Consider the following 26746-nt stretch of genomic DNA (forward strand, 5'->3'; position numbering starts at 1 on the left):
AAATAAACTGATGTGATTGCGGTTTGTAAACAGATGACACAGTAGAAAGCCAAAGCGCTCAATCAAGGCAGCCATAATGAACTTCATTACGATATAATGGCCAGTTTATGGCGGCAGCAGACTCCTGATAGGGGCTGCAGCTAATGAACCAAAGAGTGACGGGATGAGAGAAAAGCCAACAACGCAACCATGACAACCGTATCACAGATCTACTGAGTCTACATCTTCTTGAGCAGACGTGAGACCAATTTCCATATGCTGCACCAAATGGTGATGTGTGGAAAGCAGATGACATCTAACCAGGCCTCATTTGCCCACACCAGGAGCAGCATACTCGACACTTACTGTACTGGGTCACTGAATGCATCGGGTAGACATCAATTAGAATGTGAGTGCATATACACAGTACTGTACTGTACATGCAGCTGAGCTAATGCAATTTAATCCCTGTATGGTGCATGGAAGTCTGTGCATGCAAATAGTAGGCACCCCTACAACTACAAATAATCACTGTGAGCTAATCATTTCTATGCAATGCATTAACCATGCAGCCAAGCCAGTGCAGTGCAGCACACTCTGTATTTTGGTGCAGGCAGGCACTCACAGGGGGCTGGCCGGCGGGGGCAAGAAACTGCTCCTGGCAGGCTCGTCCCAGCAGGGCTCTACCCCTGGCAAGGGGGTGAGAGGAGGCCTGCGATGGGAAACAAACGACACGGGCCTGGTTCATCTTTAACTATGCTACTTGCTGGAAGGACTAAGTGTAAACTCCCTGAGCAGCCTGGACCATTTCATGAAAAAATAGACAGAAGTAATCTGATACTGATGTTTTAGGTTTTAAAGTCACAAGCAAACATACATTTACTCTGCAATGGGATTTACACAGATTAGAGTCAGAAAGGAGCTTCTTTTGAGATTGAAATGCAGTCATACATGTACACAAGATATACAGACAGACAGGTACACACGTGTAGCTGATACTGTACAAAGAAACAGCATCATTAAACACTGAGAATCATGCAGAAAGCAGACAGTGTTAAAGAATACAGATGGATCAAAAATCAATACACATACTGCAGCTTGAGCACTCTGGGTAATGTGCTTAAAATGCAGACTTTGCTGCTTTGAACTCTCCTTAATTTTCCCGTGATCCGCTAGAGGTTGCTACTGTTCATGTTCTTTTACACCTACCAAGAAGCCCAATCATGTAATCAATAGGGGGGTTTTTTTGGTTCATTTGTAAGGCTGTCCTCTGATACACCATGTTAGATATACCTCGGTAAATATTCCATCTCTTTCCAATCGACTTCTTGTTTAAAAGCACTGGAGAAAGCATGCTGAGGGTAAAAATCAGTTCTTCCTAGTAGGCTCCAAAAGGTATTTTCAGGTGACAGGTCAGAACTGAGTGTTATTTAATGTTAACGTGTATGACTTGTCACAGCATGCAAGGACACAGATAGTTATAACAGGTGTAAGAGAGGACGAACAGTAGTGGCGACCTCTAGCAGACAGGAGAGGCTCTGGGGTAGCTTTACTTACGGCGACTCAATGCTTTTCCTGAAGTGTGTCACCGACAAGGGAGGATCTGAGAGGACAAACACATTTAAGTTTAGGATTTTCTCTAATGAACACCACAGGTAAAAGTCAGTCACAGGGATGAATTATGAGACAATGAGCTTCTAGGCGCAGACGATAAAGGAACCCCGCCCAGCAACACAAAAAGCAAGACACTCAGACTGAAAGAGACCAAAAACAACTGCGAACAATTTACCTCTTAGTTACTCTTTGTTGTCATTTTTTGTCTCTTTGTGCTTGCTTTGTGTTTTTCTTTGTGCCTCTGAGCCCATTGATAAACCCGTCCCAGGTCAAACATTAACTTTTACCTAATCTATGTAAATTTAAGTGAAAGGGGAGACCAACCTGGTTTGCGCTTGAGTTTGCGACGGTGTTGCTTGTTGACAAAGCAAGCTGCTAGAGTGCTGAACAGTACCGCCGCTGCCAGAAAACAGATAGTTGCCACAACCCCTGCCACAACAGGCCGCGCCAAACCCTCATCGGGCAACTCTGGAGCAGGGAAGGGATCTGAGAGCATAAAAGGAGATATGGAGTAACAACTTAAAAATATATTATTCATAAGGGCCGAGCACAAAGACACTCACCTGTGCTAGAAACTCCCACAACATTGCTGCTCTCGCTGATCAGGTCATCCATAACGGCCATTACTCGAAATTCATACCAGGACTCCTGTCAGAGAGATGCAGAGATGCGCTGCAATGCAGGGTATTGTGCTCAGACTATAAGGCATTGCCTTGCTGCACATGATATATTGAAAGCAGCTTCTTATTCATAACTGTTTGCGTACCAAAGAGGAGCTACTTTTCCTTAATTGGATCGACAAAAAGTAGTTATTCCCCTAGTTATTCCCCTTAGGATTCAAAAATATGAATGTACAAAGTTACACACAGCTAAATTTCCATATACTGACCTGAACAAGGTCTCTGGCTATGAGCTCGGTCTCAGTTGAAGGGATTAAGTCATCCAGAACCTCCCACCTCTCCCCAAGGCGAAACTCCATGATATAACGGTCGATGGGCGAGGAGTGGTTGGCTGGAGGGAGCCACGTGAGGAGGACACCGTGCTGCGTGCGATTGGCTGTGAGGCACCGTGGTGGAGTAAGAAGCACCAGTGGTTCTGGGGTACCCAGAGGAGAGCCTGTGGACCAACCATGTATTATTAAAATGTATTCAATGGGGAAAAAAACATCAAACAAACAAAATAAGTTACATTCATGTCAACAACTGAATGAGTTTGAGAGATATGCTGTTGTAACTACTGATGTATCAACAGGGTGTTGCTAATGTGATCAAATTTTTTTTTTAAAAGAGTTAGAGTCCAGATAAAAACTCTGGATGGGCTCCACTCAGGGGCCTCCATCAATGGAGCATCAGAGTACACTTTGGACGTAACAATTACCAAGAAATCAAAAATAGCAACACAAAGAGCATTGACTTTTCTTACATTTCTTAGGTTAGTCAAAGCTGATTGGTTAATGAACTTTCATTATGGGTTGTGGAGAAATGTATTAAACAGCAGAAGTCTACTTGTTTCCATCTGAGAGTGTGAATTAGGTCAGAACTTTGCAGACTTCATTTAACATTTGCTAAATGAAGGAAAACAGTTGGCAATGTGAGGCTGAATCAGGGCTCACGAGGCAAAAAGTACCCCCACCATCTGGGCCGGATTATCCAATAGGCATTATGTGCACATACCCAGGGGACCCCACCAGTTGAGGGGGCCATCCAAAAGCCAAATGAAAAAAAAAAAAAACAGAATTTTATTTTGGTAAAAATTGGAAAATAAACAGCTTTGTGCAGCTTTCATGAAAACTGCAGTTAACTTTAACATTTACAAAAACCTCAGCAATATGATATACAAGTCACTTTGGATGTTAGTGTAGCAGCAGCTGACAGTCACAATGGACTTTCTGACCTGAAACTCTGGTTGGAGCCAGAGTCACTGAGTAAGCTCTGGTCTGTGCTAAATGATGAAGCCAAGCAACTCTCATCAGTGGAAGGCCTGCTGCCCTTCACAACCAAAGAAGTGATTATCCAGGGGATATTTATGCTGTGCTTACATTTTTTATTAGATAAAGATAAAAATGTGTTTATTTCTTTTCTAAGTGGACCCATCCCAAAAGTGTGCTTTTCATGAGAAAAGCTCTCAGAGCCCTACTTGCACATTAATTATTGCTTCAACACTCATATATTGTGACAACACTCGGGGGTGTGAACAAGTACAACAGATAGAGGGAGTGAAGTGGTACTGGCAAGCGGCACTGAAAGGGAAAACATATTTCACAAATGTTTGTCTCTAGAGTCAGAACAGAATTAAGAAAACAGGCTTTTAAACTCTCTCTGCCCCTTTTTCGTGGAATAATCTGCACAAGGACCTGAAACTGTCAGAACTGGTTATGATGCGGGAGTTTAAGTCCATTTTAACCGAGCAAGAAACTCATTTTTTGGTCAACGTTACTTCTTTTTATGTTTCTTTTGTAAGGATTTGTTACTGCATTTGATTTCGGATGATTGTGTTTACTTGACTGTACCAAGTGTCAGTTATCAGGGGTCTGCGCCCAGCGTTATAAGGATCTTATTGCATTTAGGTCCTTCGAATGAATCAGTTGTCATGTTGGTTCTCAGGTTTCTTTGCTTAAACAAATAAACAGAAACAATTCCCAAGAGTAATACTGTAGACTTGTTATAATTTAACTATTTACTGCTTAGAAACTGATCACTTAATAAATACAGAACAGTTAAAATTGAAAAACACAACAAAACAAAGCAAAAACATTATATTTCAAGTCAAGATCCTCTTCAAACTAGCCCCATGTAGCTGAATTCACAAGCAGGCTGCTCCTTAGGCAAACATTTATTACACAACATCAAAAATGCCTCTGGCTGACTTCTATCACAGGCTTTACCACCTGCGGCTTTTCTTCCATTTCCTGTCTGGCCATTCAAAGTGTCTGAAGGATCTCATGTTTAACATTATTAATTAACATCCATATTAGCTGTTTCCAGACTGTAATGACTATTACAGTCAGGAAACCTTCCTAAAAAACTTTGTGCATCCAATTCAACCTTATTTTCTTATAAAACTTAAAGATCTCAACCAGATTTTGTAAGTAGTTGTTAGGAAATGGCCAAATACACCAATTTGTTAACAGTTTAAATGTAAACAACACAAGTGTGCCTCTATCTTTCATGTAACCTCCATTATTTCTGAATTAGATGATACGGATAAACTTATGGGTTCGATATACATTTCATTTCTACAATAAAACATACAAAGAGTCTCACTAAGTAACTATTGCATTTTCTACTGCAAAGTGTTTCTAATATAACATTAAAAGTAACTAAAATGCAGATTAGTGGGCAGTAATCATGTCCAACAACCTCTACCAACAAGGTATCCTGTATTATGTAATAAAGTAAGCTTAAGAACTGTAAAGTAGGGCTTAAATAAACCTATACAGCCACTGTGGCTGCATTTGTTCGTTTAATTTGTTGCTCTGAGCTTTTGAAGGTGATGGAGATGAACACATACAAACATAAAAAATCACATTGGACTGTATCTCATCTGGAAATCTGTGTACAGCGTTCACCTTTAAACAATAAAACTAAGGATAGGACAGGATGAGTTTAACCATCACTAGAGGGCAGTATATTCCACACTGTGTCTGGTTCTAGTCTAAAATTAGAAATAGTGTCTCAGTGCAACTCAGCGGGTTGATTCTGAAGTCAAAAAGCAGCAAACATGGCTGGAACATCCTTTGATTAGCAGTACCCACCTGCAGTGGTGACTGTCACAACTTCACTGAATGGGCCCGTGCCCAGTTTGTTTTGAGCCAACACACTGAACTGGTACTCTGTCCCAGGCTCCAGCCCTGGCACCACCAACCAGGTCTGAGCACCAGAAACTGGCATCGAATGCCAGTCATGAGGACCGAAGTCTATTTTCTTTGACCTGCGGACAGAGAAACAAAGCAGACAAAGAGAAACTTATGAAGGAGAAAAGCTATGATGATTAATTAACTATAAACAGTCACATGACAAGCTGCATCTAATTTAAAGGTGAAGCACCAAACAGAGTAACTTTTGTACCGTTTTAGAGACTCGGATCAACCTGACATGCTTACGATTTATGAAGCCTTCCGGCTCGACTCTTTGAAACACTGTAACGCGTAGGAGAAAAACTTTGGGAGAGGCAGCCTTTAATTTCAAGCTCTGAGCTGTTAGAACAGCCTGCCAGAGAAATGGAGAGCAGCTGAAACAGTTCACATCATCAGCCCCATGAGGTGTAAGCAACTTTTCCTATTCCATAAATATATACGCCTGGTCTAGTTCAGTGAAAAAATTCGAATTTTAATCTAATAATGCACAGAACAGTTCCTGATATGCATCGTTTTAAGGAAAACCTAAATATAAACTGGAAACCTGATTTTCTTTTTCTTTTATAATATTGTGAGATACGTAATGTTTGGATTTGAAAGTTGTTTTCCAGAGTCTTGGTAAGTGGGGGAAAAATTGAAAATAAAAATGTAAAGAACATCAGATAAACATAAATTTGCCTTTTTTCTCCAAAATACAGGGTTAGTGTACCGGTGAGTGTTAGTGATAACCAAAAATCTTCTCCAAAAAAGTATTTTTCCTGTTAGGCTAAAAAAACTATAAATTTTCTCTTTGTACATAAAAAGATAAATATTATGTTATTAAAGATACATTAATACATACTTTATGTGTATTTTTCTATCATGTAAGTCTTGTGTAAGTCAGAGCTATTTTATTGTGTTTTCTTGTATCTATTGTGTCCACAATACTGCACTCCACTCAGCCATAATGTGTTTTGCTCGACATTAAAAAATGTGCTCAGTATGTAATTACAGTATCGCTTACAGAGGCACAACTGCAGACTGTGACTCACATATTCATGTCTGTGATGTCCTTGTCTTCATGTTTACAGTCAACAAATGTCTTTCTGGATGCACCAGGATAAATGATTTGCACACAGGGAAAAATATTCTGACCAGAAGCTGGTGAATTTTTGTGATGCCATGTGGGGTGTTCCTGCAGTGCCACTCCATTAAGTTCTCAGTGCACACCATGAATTATGCACATCTATATCTATATGCACTAAATACCTCGAGTCAAAAAAATCCCGCTGTGAGCGTCTGACTGAATTTGCGAAGAAGAGCTCCGACTAATCCGGACGTACGCGTCTACCTCCAGCTACCATCTGTTTCTGCATCTATGCAGACTGCTGGCATTGATTTAAAGCAAAGTGAGAGTACTCACACTGGACCATACCACACAGAGAATGTCTGTTCGAAGCCGCCATCATAACCTGGTTCCCAGGACACATTAGCAGAGGTTGTTAAGGGCAGTACATGGATATTGCCAGGAGCGTGTGGGCTGGTGCCTGAGTGATTTACAGAGACAGAGACAGAGTGGGAATAAATTCATAATGCACACATACTAATTTACTTATAATATAACATCTTACACCCACACATCACTTAATATCACTTGCAGTGATTAAGCTATAGAAATTCTGTAAATACTAATACTGTTTTGACATTTTATACATATAACTGTCTGTTTCTGAATTACTATGATTTGTGTTTTAGTCAAATAATGCAAATGACGCAAATTATTTATGCTATTTATGCTATTTTCACCCTCCAAATATTGCTGTGTCATGCATCTGCCAGCTCTATGCAAATCATGTGATGCTGGCTGAGGTGGTGACCAGCGTAAGGTCAGGCAATTCAAGTGCAGCAGTGCTATCTGCAGCTCATCTCGTCCCACCAAACAGGCCTAGCAGCTGTGCAGTGTGGCCTGAAGCCAGTTAGTTCTCACTGGGATAAAAGAGAGACCTGTGGGTGGTCGGAGGAGCACAGCTGTCTGCACCACCCTGCCACACCTGCCAGCTTAGTGCTGGTCACATGGAGGTGAGCTGAACGTTGCCAGCTGTGCAACACTATGATGAATCCTTGGAAAATAGGCCAATGGACCACGGTGTCAGTCTTACTGATCTGCTCACTTTTACCAGAGGAGGGTTCACAGAATTTATGATTTACCTGTACAGCTCTCGCATCCTTTTGAAAAACATTAAACATTTCTTTTATAAACTACATTAATATTTTGATTTTTTACAAACTTTTTTTTATTAAACATTTTAGCTAGTTTTGAATGTGATGGCAGCAACACATCTACAAAAAGAGATGAGCTGAGATGGGGGCAAGAAAAAGCTGGGAAACAGCTGAGGCATGTTTTGCAGGTTGCTAATGGTCGGGTATAAAAGAGCATCTCAGAGAGGCAGAAGAAAACCTCTGAAAGATGAGCAGATGTTCACCAGTCTGCAATAAACTGCATCTGGGTAAAATTGTGAAGACTTTGAATATCCAATTATCTATAGTATAATATCATCAATAAACTGAGAGAATCTGGAGAAATCTCTGTGTGCAAGGCCAAAAATCTATATTGGATGTCCAATCAGACAGCAGTATATTAAAACAGGCAGTATTCTGTGATGGAAATCACTGTGTGGGCTCAGAAATCACTGTTTGTGAGCACATTACCATCCATGTATGCAGATAAGAGCTCTATCTATGTGATGCAGAAATGTCGCTGTCTTCTTTGGGACAAAGCTCATTTAAAATGAACTGAGGCAAAGTGGAAAACTGTTGAGATGACTTAAAACTTGAAATTCTTGTTGGAAAACATGGGAATCGCATATTTCAGACTAAAGAGGAGATGGACCATCAGCTTGCACACACAGGTTTAAGGGCAACATCTGCTTGTTTCCAGTGAAGGTCTTGCATATTTCAGTAAAACAAAGCTAAACCAATTACTGCACCTATTAGAACAGCATAACTTCATATATTCATGAGCAAATCATTACATATTAATATGATAAAGAAGACCCAGGACTGTTGAGCAGCTAGAATCCGATATCAGACAAGAATGGGACAACATTGCTCCCCAAAAACGTTCAACAGCTGCTCTCCTTAGTGCTCGGAAGTTTATGGGGCATTGTTAAAAGAAGGGCTGATGCTACACAGCGGAAAACATCTGAACTGTTTTAAGATATGTCGCTGCCATCAAAGTCAATATACATTTTTTTATTAAAATGGTACATTTTCTCAGTTTAAACATTTAAATGTGTTTTTAATGTAATATTGTGAATAAAATATGGCTTTATCAGATTTACGAATCATTGCATTGTTTTTGTTTACATTTTTCACAGCATTTTTTTTAATTGGGGTGATAGCATTAGAAAAGCTGAGCGGCCATCTTTGTCCCAGTGCCTCCTATCTATCTCTGCAGAAAATAATCTTTAACAATCATTAGTCACAAGTTAAAGCATTTTTTTTTTCATAATTTTATTTAAAAAGGTCAACTTTTATATTTTGATATTTTCTATATAAACTTTTATATATTTTATCCTTCATTACACACAGGATCTTGTGAATTATCATCTGTATAGTCAGCAGTCTTCCTCGTGACTGTGATTGCGTGCATGAACTAGAGAGAGATGTATTTATGGTGTCTGCTCGAATTTAAAATGAAATGATACTAGATTTGAGATTAAGGTGTAATCAACACAAATGAAACCAAAAAAAAGTTTGAAATATTTCACTTTCAATGAAGGACAATAAATTGTAACTAAGAAACTGTAAGTTCACCTTTTTGAATTTGAATTATGATAAATTGAACTTCTAACCAACAGTAGCTTTTCAAAGTCCAGACAAGAATCTGAAATTTAATTGCAAATCATCATAACTTCATTTGCCACAATAGTTATACATCGATGAAGCTACAGTGTGCAGCTCACTTAAATGGCTGCTATTCCAGACATAAGGAAATTGTGACATCTTAAGTAAGTAAAAGGCATCGTCAGTGTTGTGAAATCAATATGGATCAAAGAATACAACAAAAGGTACTTAAAGGTAAAATCGTTGAGATCAGTTTGAATGCTGCAACTTGATCGCAGAATACAAATAAAATAAGAAGATCCACAATGTAAGCCTGGCTCTACCAATGCACATGAAGGCTTTCAGCAGCCTGTTTCAAACTTAATAACCCTGTTTGCCTTTGTCAACACTTCAGTCAGTCAATTCAAAGAGTAAAAAAGATGCCCTTGGTTCAATGACTCAACAGACAAAGGCTGCAGTGACAGTGTTTCAGCACACAGTAGTTACAGATTCAGGCTTTAAATTAACTGTATAAAGCCACTGCAGATAAGATTAGATTAAATTTTAATGATGGCCAAAGGGAAATTGGGTAAAGGCAAAGAGTTTGAGGGATGAGGGTGACATCTTCTTCATGCAAATCCCACAGCAAAGTGAACTCAACATAAGTAAGAAAGGTCAGTGGCTGAGGAAACTGAGAAAGCTGAGAGCGCTGTGCAGACTGTTTGTACCGATGACTAGGATACGCGTGCTGGCAGTGATGCTTGTGACCACATTTGTGGCTACACACTCCCATTCTCCATGGTCTTCTTTGCTGAGGGACACAAACTGTAAGCTGCCACTGGGTAGGATGTTGTGCTTACTCCTGCTTGGCTTCCCCACCTTCAATTGACATGAAAATTACAGTGTTACACACAAAAATGTCAAGAAATTATAGGTGAAAACAAGCACATATTTTCAAGAGAATTTCGATGGCGTGTGTTTAGCTGTTTGGCACCTTTCTCCAGGTGATAGATGGTATATCAGGGTCTCCAGAAGCAGCACAGGGGATTACTAGCTCTCTCCCAGCCTCCTGACGGTACTCCCCCCCAGGCCTCACATTAAAGTAAGGGGGATCCTTGAGAAACACAAATCATAAACACTTACAAGTAAGTGTGCACAAGTTAGAAAAGAGAGACTATATAGGACTTAAACAGTGATCTACCTTTAGCACCAAAGTGGCAGGGGGGGACATGCCCATGGTACCCAGGGCGTTGTAAGGCACACAGGTGTAGGTGCCCAGGGAGTCTTCTGTGGCCTCCGCCACCCGGATACTTCCGTCTGGCATCAAGCTCCAACCGGGGTACTATAAGACAAGGGGGCATCTGAAATGCTTGATTTCAGGGGTTTTCCTGAACTCTCAGGGTCCCATCTAAATGTTTTTCAACTGCACGAGAAAACAAAGATCCCCAAAGATCCTTTAAATCAGATGAATGGAAGTTAATGTTTATTTAATACAGACCTGCCCTCAACACTGGCAGCATTTTAGATAAAAGAAAAACAGAGCAACAGATAGAGAGCTCTGAGCACGAAGACGCTATATCCAGGTGGCACTTTGAAATGTTAAAAAAATCTTTTATGTATGCAGCTGCTGTACTGTGTATGCAAAAAAAATCTTTACTTGTTAATTTATGCACCAACTGGCCACTTCATTAGTTACACTTGTTCAACTGCTTGTTTGAGCAAGTATGGAATCAGCAGAGCCCGATCGATATATCGGCGTGGAGAATATATCGGTCGATACTAGCTATATGCCGATAAATTGGTATCTGCATTTAAAATGGCCGATATATGAAAATTTAAAAAGTAAACAGGTGGGAAAAACAAGCTTCAACCATGTTATGAGTGTTTATGTTGCAACGTTTGTCCACTAGAGGGTACTCTGCAACTTCCCTGTTGGTAACGTGTTAAGAACGCTACAAACACAACAACTGGCTGATCCAAGCAGAGTCAGGCAGAGCGTAAAAACAAGGGATAGACATTATGACTTTTGACTATAAAATAAGATTAATTTTGAATTTTACTGTAATATCATGTTATTAAGGACTCATGTTACACAACAAATGTTATGTTTCATGTGTCTGAAAAACAGAAAAATATCGTTCGATACACTGGAATGTTAAATATCGGCATCACTATCAGGCTCAACAATCTTATATCAGTCGGGTTCTACTAATATGGCAATGACATGGGAGCAACCCACTCAGTTTAGGCATGTATAGTCGTGACGACCTGCTGAAGTCCCAAACGAGCACCAGAAAATGGAGAAGAATGACGATCTAAGAGACTTTGAAAATGGCATGGTTGCTGGTCTGAGACAGTCTGGTCTGAGTATTTTAGATGCTGCGGATCTACTTGGTGTAGGGGATGTTTTCTTGGCACATTTTTGGCCCCTTAATATCAACTGAGCACTATTTAAATACCACGGCTTAGCTGAGTACTGCTGCATACCTTGTCCATCCCGTTATGAACTGTATTATGATGACCAGTGGGATAATGCACCATCTCACAAAGCTCAAATATTAACAAACTAATTTCTTTCACATGACAAGGAGTTCGCTCTAATCAAATGGCTTCAACAGTCCCAGCATGTATGTGCACTGTGTGATGCTATCAGGTCAAAATGGACTAAAATCTTTGAGGAATGTTTAAAAAGGCAGAAGGGAGTTCAAACCAGTAATACCAAGATGTAACCAATAAAGTAGCCAGTGAAGGGACACTGCAAGTAAGTAAAAACTGGTGACTAAAAATCTCATTTCAGCTAAACTACAGAAATATTATCAGTAAATGTACAAAAATGTTAAAATCAAAAATACCCCGGTGAGTGACATTAGTAGATTGTTAATGCTGCTGCTAATTTTATTATTATTATTGTTATATTTTCAGCGTGTACTGAGATAATGTTGAGAAACACAAGACAGAAGAACACATCTGCTACAAATATTTGTACTTTTCACCTCATTGGGCTTCCAACAACTTACTCAAATGAAATTATCTGTGAACCTTAAAAAGGGAAATGAGAGACATCGGAAACATGGCGAGATCCTAAATTAGACCCAAAATACAAAGAACATCTGCTTTTTCAATAATGTCTCATATTATTCTTTGCTTTTATGAACGTCTTGATGCATGCTCAATAATCCATGTATGGAAATCTCACACAGTTGAATTTGTTGGATGCAGTGTTTTCACTGGGAGACGTGTTTCATCGCTCATCCAAGTGACTTTTTCAGCCTCTTTTCAGTGGGAGAAATGTTTCATCGCTCATCAAAGAGACTAGAAAAAGTCACTTGGATGAGCGATGAGACATTGCTCCCACTGAAAACACGGCAAACCCGATGAACAGAATCAACTTTCAACGTTTTAATGAATGTTCCAGTTCTGAAAAGTGAGCAGTTCATAAGTAACAGTTCATACGTCAGATATGAGGAAGCAGAAGTATAAAGCAGGAGTTTAATGGACCCCAAATGTGTATTCAAGTACAGTATTTGACTAAATGCTCACAGTCACTTAACTATTGGCAAGAAACAAAAGTAATAGTTGTGTCTTTTTGAATGCTTGTTTCCCAAAAGAAAACCAATTCGTAATTTAAAAGATCCACAGAGGACTGTTAAATTGAACAATCCAACAATGTAATAATTCCTCAAACTCAGTAAGATATTAGATTAGATCATACTTCTCTGAGTTTCTGTAAAATCTGTTTTTATGGGTTTTACAATAAAAATGGAAAAAAAAATCATCTTTACTGGACAATATTTGAGAAATATAATTTTTAGCATAATCAAAGACTCCCTTGTGCTAAACCGATAAGATAATTATGACTTATTCAGACTCACCTTCTCCACTCGGAGTGGGTATCCATCTTTCTCCCACTTCACTGATGTCACAGGTGGGTTTGCATCCACCGGGCAGCGGATGATGCCTGGCAGTTTCCGTGGGACGTAGATGACCGGGGGCATGTTGATCACTCGGGCAGGGTCTGGACGACAAATAAGGGTCGTGTGGTAAATCGATAAACTATAAATAACCATTAATTTCTGAAAATGTTTGATTCAACATGTTTTGATTAACAAAAAAATTAAACATGGAAGATTCACAGCTAGAAGTGTTAGGGTCTTATCAATTTTCTAAATGCCTATCACTGCAAAATTTAGGAACACATAAACAGAGGCAGGTAAAATCAGCATTAACATATTTTTAAAAGTGCAGCATGTGGCATTTCTGTCAAAACTAATATCTTCACAACTCGTTTTATATATCAGGACAAAAACATTTAAATTTCAAATAATTTACATGCAGATAAACAACAGCACATCACATATTTACAGTCATTATTTTATATAAACTAAGCCAGGATGGAGATGCAAGGTGTGAAAAACCAAGTGCGCCCCATGATTCAGCAGCTTGTAGAAGTAATAACTTTTCTGTATGACTTTATCGGTCTCTCACATCGCTGTGGAGGAATTTCAGTCCGCTCGTCTTTACAACGTTGCTTCAGGTCATTGAGGTTTGTGGGTATTCGTGTTTGCTCGGCTCTCTTAAGGTCTCACCACAGCATTTTAATCAGGTCGAGGTCTGGACTCTGACTGGACCGTTGCAGCATCTCGATTCTTTTCTTTTTCAGTCATTCGGTTGCTGCTGTGCTTGGGATCACTGTCCTGTAGCATGACCCAATTTCAGCCTTTTCAGCTTTAGCTGTCAGACAGTCGCATTTGACTCTTTGAATACTTTGGTATAAAGAGGAGTTTGTGGTCGACGCAATCAGTGCAAGGTGCTCAGGTCCTGTGGCTGCAAAAAAAAACCTCCTCGCTGCACCGACAGTCAGGACGAATATTTGTGCTGAAATGTTGCGATTGGTTTGCAAAGGACATTCCTCCAGAAGTCTTGTGGTTAGTTCAGATACAATTCTGCAAACCTATGATTTGGTTTGGTTTCTTCTAAACAAATGATGACACTGCTTTACATGTCATCTATAATTGTTCACCTGAGGTTGCACTTAAATCATTTTAAGACCTTCTAAGGTCTGCTCCCAAACCATGAATCTACATCAACCACAACAAATAGTATTAAGATGCTGTTTCATAAATGCTTCACCTATAGCTGTTTCTGTTCATGTTTAAGAGATAAATTAAAACATCTCCGGAGCATTTTCAAGGACTGGGAAAAATCAGAGAAGTAGAAAAAAATCTCCTGACATGTAAGGAACATAAAAGGGGTGCTGAAAGGGGAATTAGTGGAAGAGAAGATTAGGCAGCAGCCAGCAAGAGAGTTCTCAACATAATCACTGCACATGCATGTGTGTGAGCAGCGTGCACAGGATGTGGTGAAGCATTACAGCCTCCAAAAGGTTTTTTAGTGTTCAATGCAAATTTTCTCGAGTACTATCGCTTCTTTTTTTAAGCCGAGTGACTGAAATTTTGACATCATATTTCTGCACATATAAACTTACAGAAGATACTTGGCTCCGCACATAAAACCCATAAAACATCCAGAAAACTATTGCACAACCGTTGAATTTCTGCTTTGCTAGTCCAAGAAGTTGTTTACTCTGAGTTAGGAGTGTTTTTTGTCTCTCCTGGGGGTGATTCTCAGCTGCTTCATATATAAAGCCGGAGTTGGTTTTACATGGACCATCAGGACATTGGTTTATCGCCTGCTGTATGTGAGGCTAGTGATGAAGTCAGTGCCTGCAGTGCTGTGAATCCCCCAGCTCCCTCTCATAGTGTAGCACAGTAATCAATGACCAGCAGCAACTTGGGAGCAAATTAGCTCTGCACAGTGGACTTATGATGAAACGTCATGTGTCTGGGAGTGGCGTTCTTCTCTCATCACTCACAGCCACAATCAAAGGAGAGCTGGAAAAATTGAGTCTGGGGACGAGTTTGTCTCCATGTTTGTGCACAGGAATGAGGCTGGATAGATTATAATACAATTCCTAAATTCCAATGAGAGTGAGAAAATGGTCAAATCAAAACTCTGCTGCCTTTCTGCAACACCTGACCTTGAAATTCAAGAAGGTTACTTTGCATTACAGGAGCAGCGCAGCCAAATACTACAGCAGCCTCCAGCACGAGCAGACTCCATACTGCTGCTGCTGCTGCTGCTCCTCACACGGCTCGCTGTACCAGCTCCCCGCCCCTCCCCCCTCCCACTTTGTCGTCATGGCAACACTCACACTGAACAGTCAGGTAGGCTGATGCTGAGGGCGAGATACCGAGACTGTTGCTCGGACTGCAGGTGTACTTCCCAGCATCCTCCGGCTTGACCCGGAAGATGATAAGGGTGCCGTCGATGAGAATGCGCACTCGGAGCTTCAGATCGCTGCAAGAAGACACAGACGTTTTATCACAGCGTGTTACTGAAGCACACCGACAGGACAGGGCACACATCTATGGAGCTAAATTACATCAAGGTGCCATAAGAGAGCAGCAGAGAGTCAAACAGAAGCCAGCTGAGAGGGGTCCAAAGAACACTCTGTACAGAGCAAGAGACTCAAATAAATCTGCTAATTGCCATAACTGCCAAATGGTACAGCCCTCGTGGTTTCCCTTTAAATTAAAAAAAAAAAAGACAGAGCAGACGATATTTATTTATTTTTGTTTGTTTGTTTTAAACAGATACTCAGTACTCACTCAGTACTTTAATATTTAATTACTTTAAACTAAAAAAGCCTTTAAATAAAAAGTAAACATAAAAAAGACCTTCAGGGCCTTGTTAATGGTTGATCATTTATTATACAGATGAGTTATCACATTTATTTAACGGGATGATATTAATACTTCTAGAAAAGAGCTGTTAAAGATTATTTTGTCAAATACTTTATCGGTAACTAACATGTTTGTCACACTGAGCTTCACAAATTGTTGTTGATACTTGGTATCTGCTTCCTCCTGCCTTCAGCTTATTTGTACTTAATGAGAGTTTTGAGCATCTACAAAAATGATCATCAGCATCAGTAAATCAGTAAATTTGATTTAAATTAAATAGCAACAAAAAATTAGAAACCCCATATATAAGTTACATAACTTTGGTTTCAATTATTTAATTATTTGTTGCAACTAAATCAGGATCATTAACATTAATGCTGACTATATATTATTTATTAGTAACTAAAAGAGCAGCCAAAGTGTATTTTCAATCATTTCTCATTTTTTCTCCAACACCAAACAATCAGCAAAAGTGAAAATGAGAATCAAACCAAGAGAACGCCAGAAGGTCACTGCCATAGTGGCTCATTTGGCTCACGATCCGTCACAGTTCACCGGTTAGGGTGAAGACCCATTAGGCGATCACTGTGTGCAGGTTACATTAAAGTTTAATCCAGAAGGAGTAGCGATTCCTTGTGAACTGTGGACGACAGGATGGACGACGGAAGTCTCACCCTGGTATAAACTCATCAGTCTTTTGGCTGGATGAGCTAAAAGATGTAAAAATCACACTGGTCCTCTCTACAACAACACAGGCTGAACATTTGGCTCAGAACACATGACCGGATCGGTTCTGTTACACGCATGAAGGGATCAACAATTAACTATTAAAATTCATCATGATGTAATCACATCATTTTTATGTATAATCAGATTTTTGTGGAAATGTTACAGGTGTGAAATAAAAATGATGAGATGTTTTTAAAAACTGTTCATTTTAGCCAACAGCTAAGTGGTTGTAGCAATCGGCTAAAATGTGACATCACAAGATCTAACGTAGTCAAGAATCTTCATGGGCTGAAGGTGTAACTGTGTGCTAATTTTGGCTGCTCAAGTCCTGATCATGTAGGACTAGTTCACAGGCAAACAAACAGAGGATTTGTCTATTGCAGAGGAGCACACACCTAGTCTATAAACACTTAGGAACAGGGTACTGTAGGCTGCTGTTTACATTTTATATGCACATTTAATGCACATTTTTATTATATTTTTCCTTTTATCAAGTGTTTATATAGATCAAGCCCTTTACAACTTGCTGGTTTTGAAAGGAAAAAGATCAATAAGCCAAATTTAAGTACCATATGGCACATATAGCCAGAGTGTTTATATATATGCACCAAGCTAGCAAATCATGTGATCATTTGCTAGCTGTTCTTAAAGGCTATGCTTTGCTGTAAGCTGCTTAAATTAAACGTGTCTTACTTCTAACACTTGGCAATAGGCTCTTGGTGTGCAACCACTAAAAGTTAGATCAGTGCAGTCTTCAGTGCATAAATTCTGACTGAATTTTATGCAAGTCCCTCAACTAAATCTTTCCCATCCTGTAAAAAAAATAAAAATCAATAAAAAAAAAAAATCAAGATTGACGTTACAAAAGCTGTTTAAAATTAGTATGGAAACTTCCTCTGTGAAAGTAATTCAGACACTTGTTTTCACCGCCAGTCAAAACCCTATTCACTAGCTCTTCCTTCCCACTTGTTCTGTCTGTCACTTTCTCACTGCAAAAGCCTCTCAGACTCTAAACACCAGCTCTGGGGAGCCTGCAGAGGTCCTGGCTACGCTTCATATCATCACCGCATGAGAGGCATATGATGACACAAGGCCTGAGTCATGTGATGTTGTCACCAGAGCGCACTAACTCGCCTGGCACGCTCCAGACGGACCCCCGGCAGGCCCACTCTTACTGCCTCTGGGGTCACAGCAGGGCATGGCACACACAAACTAAATACCCTTGGACAGTCGCTCAAAACACAGCACAGCAAAGGGCTCAGAGACCCGCAATGTCAATCACATCACAAAAGCTCAGGGATAAAGGCCTTATGCAGCTTGCATGGTGCTGATTTAAATCACTAAGTCTTAACCTCACACAAGTGCTTAACTAACAAGTTTCCCTACACTGAGAGCGAGAACAGCGACAGTACAGAAGTGAACTTGATCATAACTTTACTTCTTGAAGTAGACGTTGTCCTCTTCCCAAAACCAGGTGTAGGTGAGGTTGCCTGGATATGCCTCTGCTTGGCAGGTAAAGAGTGCATTCTGGGATATGTTTACAGTGACGTTCTCTGGTGGTGAAACGATGTATGGAGGCCCTGAAAGAAACAGAAACAAGTGTTAAAAGCGTTGAAGCAGGCAGTCTTTTTTCATTCCACCTGATGAATGTTAATTCAAAATTTCTGTCTTTTTACAACTTTGGTTTTCATCTCCATTTCAGCTTTTCCAGCTGCTAAATAATCCACTCAGGTCCATTTCCAGAAAACGAAACAGAAAGATGGCACTGTGTTAATCTAGGTATATACTGTGTAGGCTTTGCCAACGCCAAAGAAGGCATTTTAAAACCAAATCAGCCATAATGTTTGCAGTACACACTCATCGGCCGTTTTTATAGGTGTTCAACTGCTTGTCGATGCAAATATTTGTAGCAACTTTGGGATGCGGAGGATCACAAGACAGCCAAGGTGTATCTAATAAAGTGTCCAGTGAATACTTTCTAATAGTTTCAGCTGGTTTCTAACATCTTTTGTTTGTGGATGAACAGTCACTGTCTAGAAAGGTTTGTAGCAGATGTTTTATGCCGCTTCATAAGGTCAAACTAATACAGTAAAGCTGACAGTGGATGAAACAGTGAGCACAAAGATACTAAAACCTTCCTGTGGATTTGTTCTTCCTATTTAAACCTATTTAATGTGGACTTTGCACCACCCAAAGCTATTGTTTTATTTTTACTTTAAAAAAATATATATTATTGAATGTTAGGCATATATCATCACCTTCGCATGAGACACCAACATAATAATTTAATCTTTTAAAACCTGAACAATTTATTTTTTTCCAAAATAAAGTGTTTCTTGAACCTTCTTTTAAATAACATAAATGAATATTAATTTATATATATATATGCTTGTTTGTTTTGCAATTTATTGTTTAAAAAAGTACAATCTATTCAGGTTTTTTGGGAGGAAAAATTACATTGATAATACCTAAGTCTCAAAATTTCATGGATCAAAGATGGTAAACTAGGGGTTAATGGGTTAAGCAATGTAGTGAAACAAGAACCTTCATAATAATGTCCCCTGGGGTCTTTTGGGGGCTAAGACAACTAAAGTGAACTGCAACTGATACATCAAGATGATTTATGCACAGGTTCTTTCTAAAAAAAATCTAAAATCTAAAATAATAAAATGGTAATTACATAAAGAATAGAGAAGACAGCTACACTGCATGCAGGCTTTCACACCAACTTTGTTCTTTCAGGTGCAAATCAGGGTGAGAAAAGGCACACACTAAGTAATATTTACAGCATATATCATCACAGTCTGATTTAAAATACAATAAGCAGCCAACTGTTGTAAACTTAATACTAGTCAGCATTCTGGTTTCGCATGCTTCACACTGTAACCTTTTTCATCTCCTGAGGTGCTCTAGATTTGCTCTTAGCGCTCAATAAAACAGCAGAAGCCATGAAAGGTAAGCTGTCTTTTATGAGAAGGCCCAGATACAAACCTCCTGTTTGTTCACCTCTGAGCATGCACAGCCTTTTACATCACTGTGCAGATGTCTCACATAACAATTAAAAACAGATCACCAGACTGAGAACCATGACTCCTCAGATGTCTCCTGGTTATTGCTCCGCGTGTGCGAAGTAATCGTGTCTCTTATTTCACGGTGTTATTCGTGGTAATATTCAAACAAGCTACAGCATCAACCTTTTTTCTTTTTGTGGTTTTGGTCTTGTTATATTGCAAAAACACTGCAATGTCTACAAAACTACTATGAAAGATTTCTGTACATTTATCATATAGACATATCATGACTGAGACCTCTTGCATGAAGATAGGAGAGAACAGGTATCGACTTGGTACTTCCACCAGAGGCCTGAAGCCTTAATGCAGTTGTATCTCATGCACCAGCAGTTAGAGTCTTTAGTAAGTTACAAAACAATCACCTTGTTTGCAGTGTGTGTGTGTGCGTGCCTCCATTTACTGTACTGCGAAGGAGTGGAGTTATTTCTCTGCTATGTTTGCACCTACAGAAGTCAAGCGTTAAAATACACCTTAAAAGCAAGATGCTCAGTTGCTTGTTAAATACACACTGTTAACTCCCCCAAGCCGCGCTGTATCAAGAGACCGAGAGAGGCTGCTATCACAACCATCTATCTGATCTGTGTCTAGCAGAGAGCCTGGTTAATGGACCGGAGACAGACAGTGACGCGCTCTCAGACAGATCCTGTTGTATACACATGGCTGTGCACACATTCACATACAGAGGCCCCAGACTGAGCTATTGACTGCCCGATACAGACTCAGAAGGTATGTTACATACATCAGTACACCAGAGGAGTGCAGAGCTTTGCCTTTAAGTATAAATAATGAAACCTAACTACTATATCGATGCGAGCAGAGCGGTATGCCTCCGGTAGAGACGGGGAAAGATTTTTCTTTTCATTGAAAAATCTGGCAAAATATCCAAACACATTCGGATTCGACTTTTATATTTGTAACTTGTATGTCTGTTTTACTCATCCTGTGGAGACATCACCTTGAACCAACAGACGGGTAGTGTGGAGCACTTCTCCCTGGTCGCTGTAGGCTCGGCATGTGTACGCCCCTCTGTCATCTCTGGTGATGCCAAGGATGGTTAGTCTGCCATCGTGTACCTGCAAATGAATGGGCAGGAGAAAGAGATAAACATCCAGCCTTTAAGTGGCAAATTTAAAACTTAAAAGCCCTCGTTATGTTATAATTAGAATGACATCATATAGATTAATAGAAGTACAATTGTTCCTCAAATGTGTTCTAAAGTATTTCAGATCATGTAGTTTGTTAAATTTTACTACAGGTCAAAGTTTCACGCCAAAAAAAAGACTTCAAAGTCACGAGTGTGTCATGCTTTATTAGCTCCAGGTGTGATTCCTGCATATGGTCACCTTGGTAACGTCTAACTCAGTGTTACCGCACATCCCTGCGTGCAGGCACTGATGAGAACCAATCAGTGGCGAGGAAAAACACATTAACCAAACCTCATAAATTATGCAACAGGTGGCAAGAGGCTCTGTCCATTCATGTCACACACAGCTGTAGTCTGTCCATTCACACAGCTGAGCGGAGAATCTGCTGTGCCTGCAGAATTATTGCTATTCATCTGTCTCTCAGATGTTTTATGGAACAACCAGAGCAAACAAAGCAGAGCTTAACTTTTGCGAGGTTGTTGGGGAGAAGCATCGTCGTCATAACAATGTTAATGGCGAGATAACACCCTTGTGTGTGGCACACTTGGTTCTAGGAGTGTAAACTAACCACTGATTTAAAGTGAATTTATTGCTTTGTTGGTTCAAACATGACTGAAGGAATGAAACTGTTTTTATTTTAATAGAAAAATAATGCTCTCTTTCCAATTCCAGTTCACCTCCTTCACATGCAATTTACTTTAAATGATCTTCTCTTATTCAAGGCTTATATAAAGCCTAAAATGAATTACGTTGATCGTTAGCGGCATTCACTCTCTAAAATTGAAATCAAAAATTTCTTTGTGTGATTAGTGCAAAATTGTTCGGTGAGCCAAACTGAGCATGCCATAAAAGAATGATTGCAGTCCAATCATCCAATCATCACCCATCATCCAATCATCAGGTATTTTGGGATACCAGGTGAGAATTGGAGATCTGGTCTGAATTTATGCTTCTACACTATCTATGCCATGGGGTATTGTAACCAGTAATCCCTTCTGAAAACCTAAACTGTAACTTGTGCCATAAGATGATGTATAGCTCCCTAGAAATGTGACTATGCAGCCCGGGCAGCTCACAACAACTGCGACTGGCCCACTCACTACCCTTGTTTCCTCGTAACTCTAATGCTAACTAGTGCACTGGCAGCAAAATCTATGTAGGCTCTACATAGATTCAATGCAGACATAAAAATTTGTAGCCAATTCGTAAGTGCTTTAACCTGCATTATTTTTTTAAATGACCAATAGGAGAGTTGTAAATAAAACCTGTCTTTACACAGAGTTCTTTGGAAAAACAGCCTTTGGTTCCTTTGCTCTTTGTCTTGTTATGAAGCATGAAGCTCAATATCAACGGTGGCTACATCCATCTTTTACATACAGTCTATATTTGGACCGAACAGTGAAAAAAGGAAACATCAGAGACTGAAAAACATAGATTCAATTCAGTAAGTAAACTTAGCTTGTGTTTTGATAGAGCCTCAGGCACACAGGCCTAGAGACTGTTTGACAACTGTCTGTCAGCCAGTGGATGTAAGAAAACATGTGTATTCTCCAACCAGTTGGCAGCTGTGGGAGGTTGCTAGCTATCGCTTGGTGAAAATGACCACACAGTGGTATACAATTCTGCATGGTCTATGCAGACGATGAGCAACTACGGCAATCTGCCAACAAGCGCCAGTAACCACTCACCTACTAAATGGGGAATACACACTTTTTCTAGTGACCAGCGCTTTCCAAGTGGTGACCAATCGGTTATAAGGTCTTGACCAAAAGCCACTGTGATTGGCCCATGACCCTTACTGTGCAATAAGTTAGCACAGTAGAAGTGAAAGGTCATGAGCAACCTTGTGGTGTCTGTTTTTTTCCATTGACTTCTTGTTCTTTTAAACCAGAATGTTTTGGTCATTTAGTTCTAATCAATAAAGAGATCATATGAAACTATTCTGGAACATAAACCTTCCCTTCCTAGAAAGTCTAACAAACCACATCCATGTGAGATTTAAGAGGTATGTTTAGCCAACATTGAGGTCCCACAACTTTTATTTTGAAACTATTTTTCAACCATTAATAGACATCGACAAAAGACCGCCATCTGACAGATATTCAGTGTTGAAATGTTTGCTGGAAACGTTCAGTCAGAGGCTGAGTGTAACACAAACAAAGACACTCATGCACAAAAGGTTATTTTTAGCTAGCTTGTCATTGCTAGCTATCAAGCATGTTTCGGGGACAGCGTGGTCTAGCATATTTTTAAATCCTGGCATTTGTTGTTGCACTGAATCTATAAAAGAGTCTAAACCACTGTTAGATCAAATCATTAAACTCATTCACACCACAAATGCAGCAGTGATGTTAGCACACAGTAATCTTAACAGAATCTAAAGATGTACTAGTCGTCATTCTGATCCAATAGTTTCTGTGCCATAGCTGAACTCAATCCAAGGTGAGTGTGAGGAAAGTAAACAGGAACTTTTCATGCGACAAGGTGAGGCACAAGATGAAGGCAGAATTTCAACTTCTGTCCTATGCACTTCACTCCAGTGAGAATGACATTTGGTTGGCTCCCACTGCCTTCCTGAGTTTTTTAAAAGTCTTCTTTTTCAGTTTCCTGGTTACTTAATACATCTTTTTTTCCAGGCTTTAAAAAAATAAGGAAAGTAAAGAGAGGAGAAGAAGGAGGAGAATGTGGAGGAGGAGTGTTTCTGCTCCTCTCTAACCCCGTCTGTCACATTCCTCCCTTTCTCCATGACGTCTCCATGGATCTGAGCATGTGGGTGAGCAAACATATCCTAATGCTCCCTATCACACACACACACACACACAGCTCTCCTCTCAGCACAGAAAGGAGCTCTCCCGAATTTTAGGGGAGATGCAGCGAGAAACAGGCGAATGTACGAGGGGAGGCGATAAATGCAAAGTGAGGTTATTAGAACTTGGCATTTGGCTCTCACTAAAGATTTTCCTTTTTAGTGCAACATTCATATTAGGGCTAATGTAATATTGATGCCGAAAAGGGGAGATTAATAATGCATCAGAATGTTGTCTAATCGTTTACTGAGGGAATGGTGTTAAAGAGAGGCGACTGATGGTGGGGCAAAAAAGGCGAAAATGAAAGGAAACGAGGCCTTTAACAGACACGCTTCTGAGCTGCTGTCACTTCCTTTGCTGTATGTTACACAGGCAGCTGCGAAAAGGTGATAGTGCCCGCAGCAGACTGCAATATCAGACACATACGAGAATGTGAAGGCATCTAAGCACCTTTGAAAAATCCTAAAAACAATTACAAGCAGTATGAAAAATTACCATCGTTGCTACACTTGTTAGACACGATCAGCAATCTGCTTGCATCTGTTACAGGCGTTTGTGCGTGTGGTGTGTGTGTGTTTTGTTTTAGCAATAAGCTGATCTTTGAGTCAGCCTCCCATATCTAACTTAACTTCTGCAAGACTAACTCCACAGATGAATTTGCTGCATTCAGACGTGTAGGTGTGGGTAGTGCTTCTCATAGTATAGTGAGAGCAAGCGATCCTCCACTCCAGAGAAAGTGACACTTGCACCGCTCACTCAAGATTCGACATCCTGTGGCTCTAATGCATCATCGCTCGTCGAAGCTTTTGCCGCTTTCGAATCATCTGTCATGGAGCTGTGGGTTGACTGTCTTTGATTTGTTGCAACTAACACCACAAACCTGATTTAAATGTTTGCAAGCACTGAGGCAGTGCCAGAAATATCCTTGCCATGACATCAGGCTGTCTGCATTTGGGAGTTTAAAAAAAAGGTAAAAATCAGGCATCACCAGACAACAAAGAGGGCTCAGAAATGTGAGGTGCGCCACTTAGCTGTGCTTAAAATTGTTCAGATTATGCAGGGTTTATTTTTATTTTTCCTAACGACATCACAGGGAAAACAGAACAGCCTGACTGTCAGTCATCCTGGACCGATGACATAATTGTTTCCTAAATAGCCAAATATCTGCAGCTTTCCACTACTTGTACACCAAGTCTGTGGTGCAATATGTTTTAAATGTACAAAAACGATGGGATGGTTTTGCTGTTTTTTCAGACTTCGGACGACACATCAGGTTTAGAGACTAAACCACAGCTCATGAAGCAGCTCAACAATAGAATAAACTGACATTAGCCGGAGTGAGACATAGTCCATAACATACTGTCAGTACAGATGGGCTCAGCGGATGACGCCATCTGTGCACAAACCCCACTTCTATTTTTGCACACAATCATAAATCTGAGTTATGGCCATGATATTTTCTTACCGAGTATTTTGCGTTGGTTGCAAGCTCCTCCCCCTCCCTCAGCCAGCTGATCATTGGTTTTGGATTTCCCTGGGCAGAGCAGCTTAGCGCAGTGCTTCCCCCTTCCTTCGCCTCCACGTATTGCGCCGGCGTCTCCGTGAATGAAGGTGGAGCTGGGGAGAACAGGACGAGGAATTCTTGGTACCATCCCAGAATCCAGACAGAAAAATCTCAAAAGCTATTCTATGGACTGGCACAGGGCCTTTTCCCTCACTGCTTCCTAAGCACAATCATAGGTTGTCCTTACATTGTCCTGGATTGACTGGTGCAGTTGATTGATTGGATAGATTCAATGGTAACCAGATAATGTGTTAAAAAGTCTTTTATCACATGTTACTTCTGACTTTTCAGGCTGCCTTACCTCATAATCATCATCACATGTTAAATACTTTGGTTCATCACTAAATACCTGTATATTACTTTAACATAAGCCTCACATGCAGCTTGTGTTTAGAATTAAAAGATGCTCATTTTTTATTTGGAGAAAGGTGGAAGAGACACACCAAATGACCAGGGGTGGAATCACCCGGTCCTCAATAATACTCCTGCAGCACCTGTTTCATCTGTTTAGCTACACCATCAAGCAAAGTATCTCTATGGCTAAGAACAACATTACTGAGGTAGCATGGCAGCTGACTTATGAGTGCAGTCCTTTTTTTTTGTTGCTTTTGTTTTGGAGAAGTTTGGAAAACTGTACTGTAGTTTGCAGTGCTGTTGAATTTGTGTTACACTCAGGGATTTCCCAAATAGCACAGCAAACTACAGGCTCCAAGATGACACAGAGTCATTGAATCAACACCAAGATGGCTTCAGGCATTCTGCCATTGGGCTCTTCTGCACGGCTGTTGTATTGCAGGCACATGTAGTACAGCTGTCCATTTTAGGGGGTATCTGTTTACAGCTGGTTGGGCAGTAGGATCACAAGTGGACAGCCAGTGGACATTTCCATTGAATACGCAATAGTAGTAATTTAAAATCACTTTACATCCTGAAGAACCTTTAATATTACAAAGAAAACCCCAGCAATGGGTGAGCACTTGGTGACAGTGGGGAGGAAAAACTCCCTATCAACAGGAAGAGACTTCCAGCAGAAGAAGGTGCAGCAATCTGCTGTGAGCAGTTCTAAAGTAAACAACAAACAAACAAAAGTACAAAGCACAGGATGGACTAGACAAAGGTTAACCCAGTCAACAAATGCGCCGGCTCATTTCAACTCCTGTCAAAAGTGCGGTTTTGTTTTAATAGTTTACTAGTTATGTACTAGTTTTTAATCCTAACAGTGGAAATGTGGATCTTATTGAGAGTTTGTTGCATGTAAGTCCTACACCAGAAAAACAGATCTGAAGCCAACAAAATAACCATGCTAATGTTGTGGAGACATCTTAGAGGCTTTTTAGATGTTTTATGATGTGATACCAATAATGTTAAACTATGTAAAACAATACATAAAAAATAAAACATTGTGTGTTATATTTTAGATCATCTCAATAGATA

General features: G+C 40.0%; 1 protein-coding gene across 2 annotated transcripts in view; it reads right to left on the reverse strand.

The window, feature by feature from the left end:
- Positions 1-26746, reverse strand: part of igsf9ba (immunoglobulin superfamily, member 9Ba) — a 75879-nt gene that overhangs the window by 11938 nt on the left and 37195 nt on the right. For both annotated transcript variants that reach the window (XM_039622293.1, XM_039622294.1), the window contains exons 4-17: positions 25214-25365; positions 20752-20869; positions 18164-18305; positions 15465-15610; positions 13126-13268; positions 10455-10595; positions 10248-10367; positions 9982-10132; positions 6852-6975; positions 5348-5523; positions 2483-2709; positions 2157-2241; positions 1918-2079; positions 1537-1582 (exon numbers count right to left, since the gene is read on the reverse strand). In XM_039622293.1, the coding sequence (XP_039478227.1) occupies positions 1537-1582; positions 1918-2079; positions 2157-2241; positions 2483-2709; positions 5348-5523; positions 6852-6975; positions 9982-10132; positions 10248-10367; positions 10455-10595; positions 13126-13268; positions 15465-15610; positions 18164-18305; positions 20752-20869; positions 25214-25365 (1933 nt within the window). The remainder of the gene's footprint in view (positions 1-1536; positions 1583-1917; positions 2080-2156; positions 2242-2482; positions 2710-5347; positions 5524-6851; positions 6976-9981; positions 10133-10247; positions 10368-10454; positions 10596-13125; positions 13269-15464; positions 15611-18163; positions 18306-20751; positions 20870-25213; positions 25366-26746) is intronic.

Source organism: Oreochromis aureus, linkage group 14 (assembly GCF_013358895.1).
Source record: "Oreochromis aureus strain Israel breed Guangdong linkage group 14, ZZ_aureus, whole genome shotgun sequence".
Classification (NCBI taxonomy): Eukaryota; Metazoa; Chordata; class Actinopteri; order Cichliformes; family Cichlidae; genus Oreochromis; species Oreochromis aureus.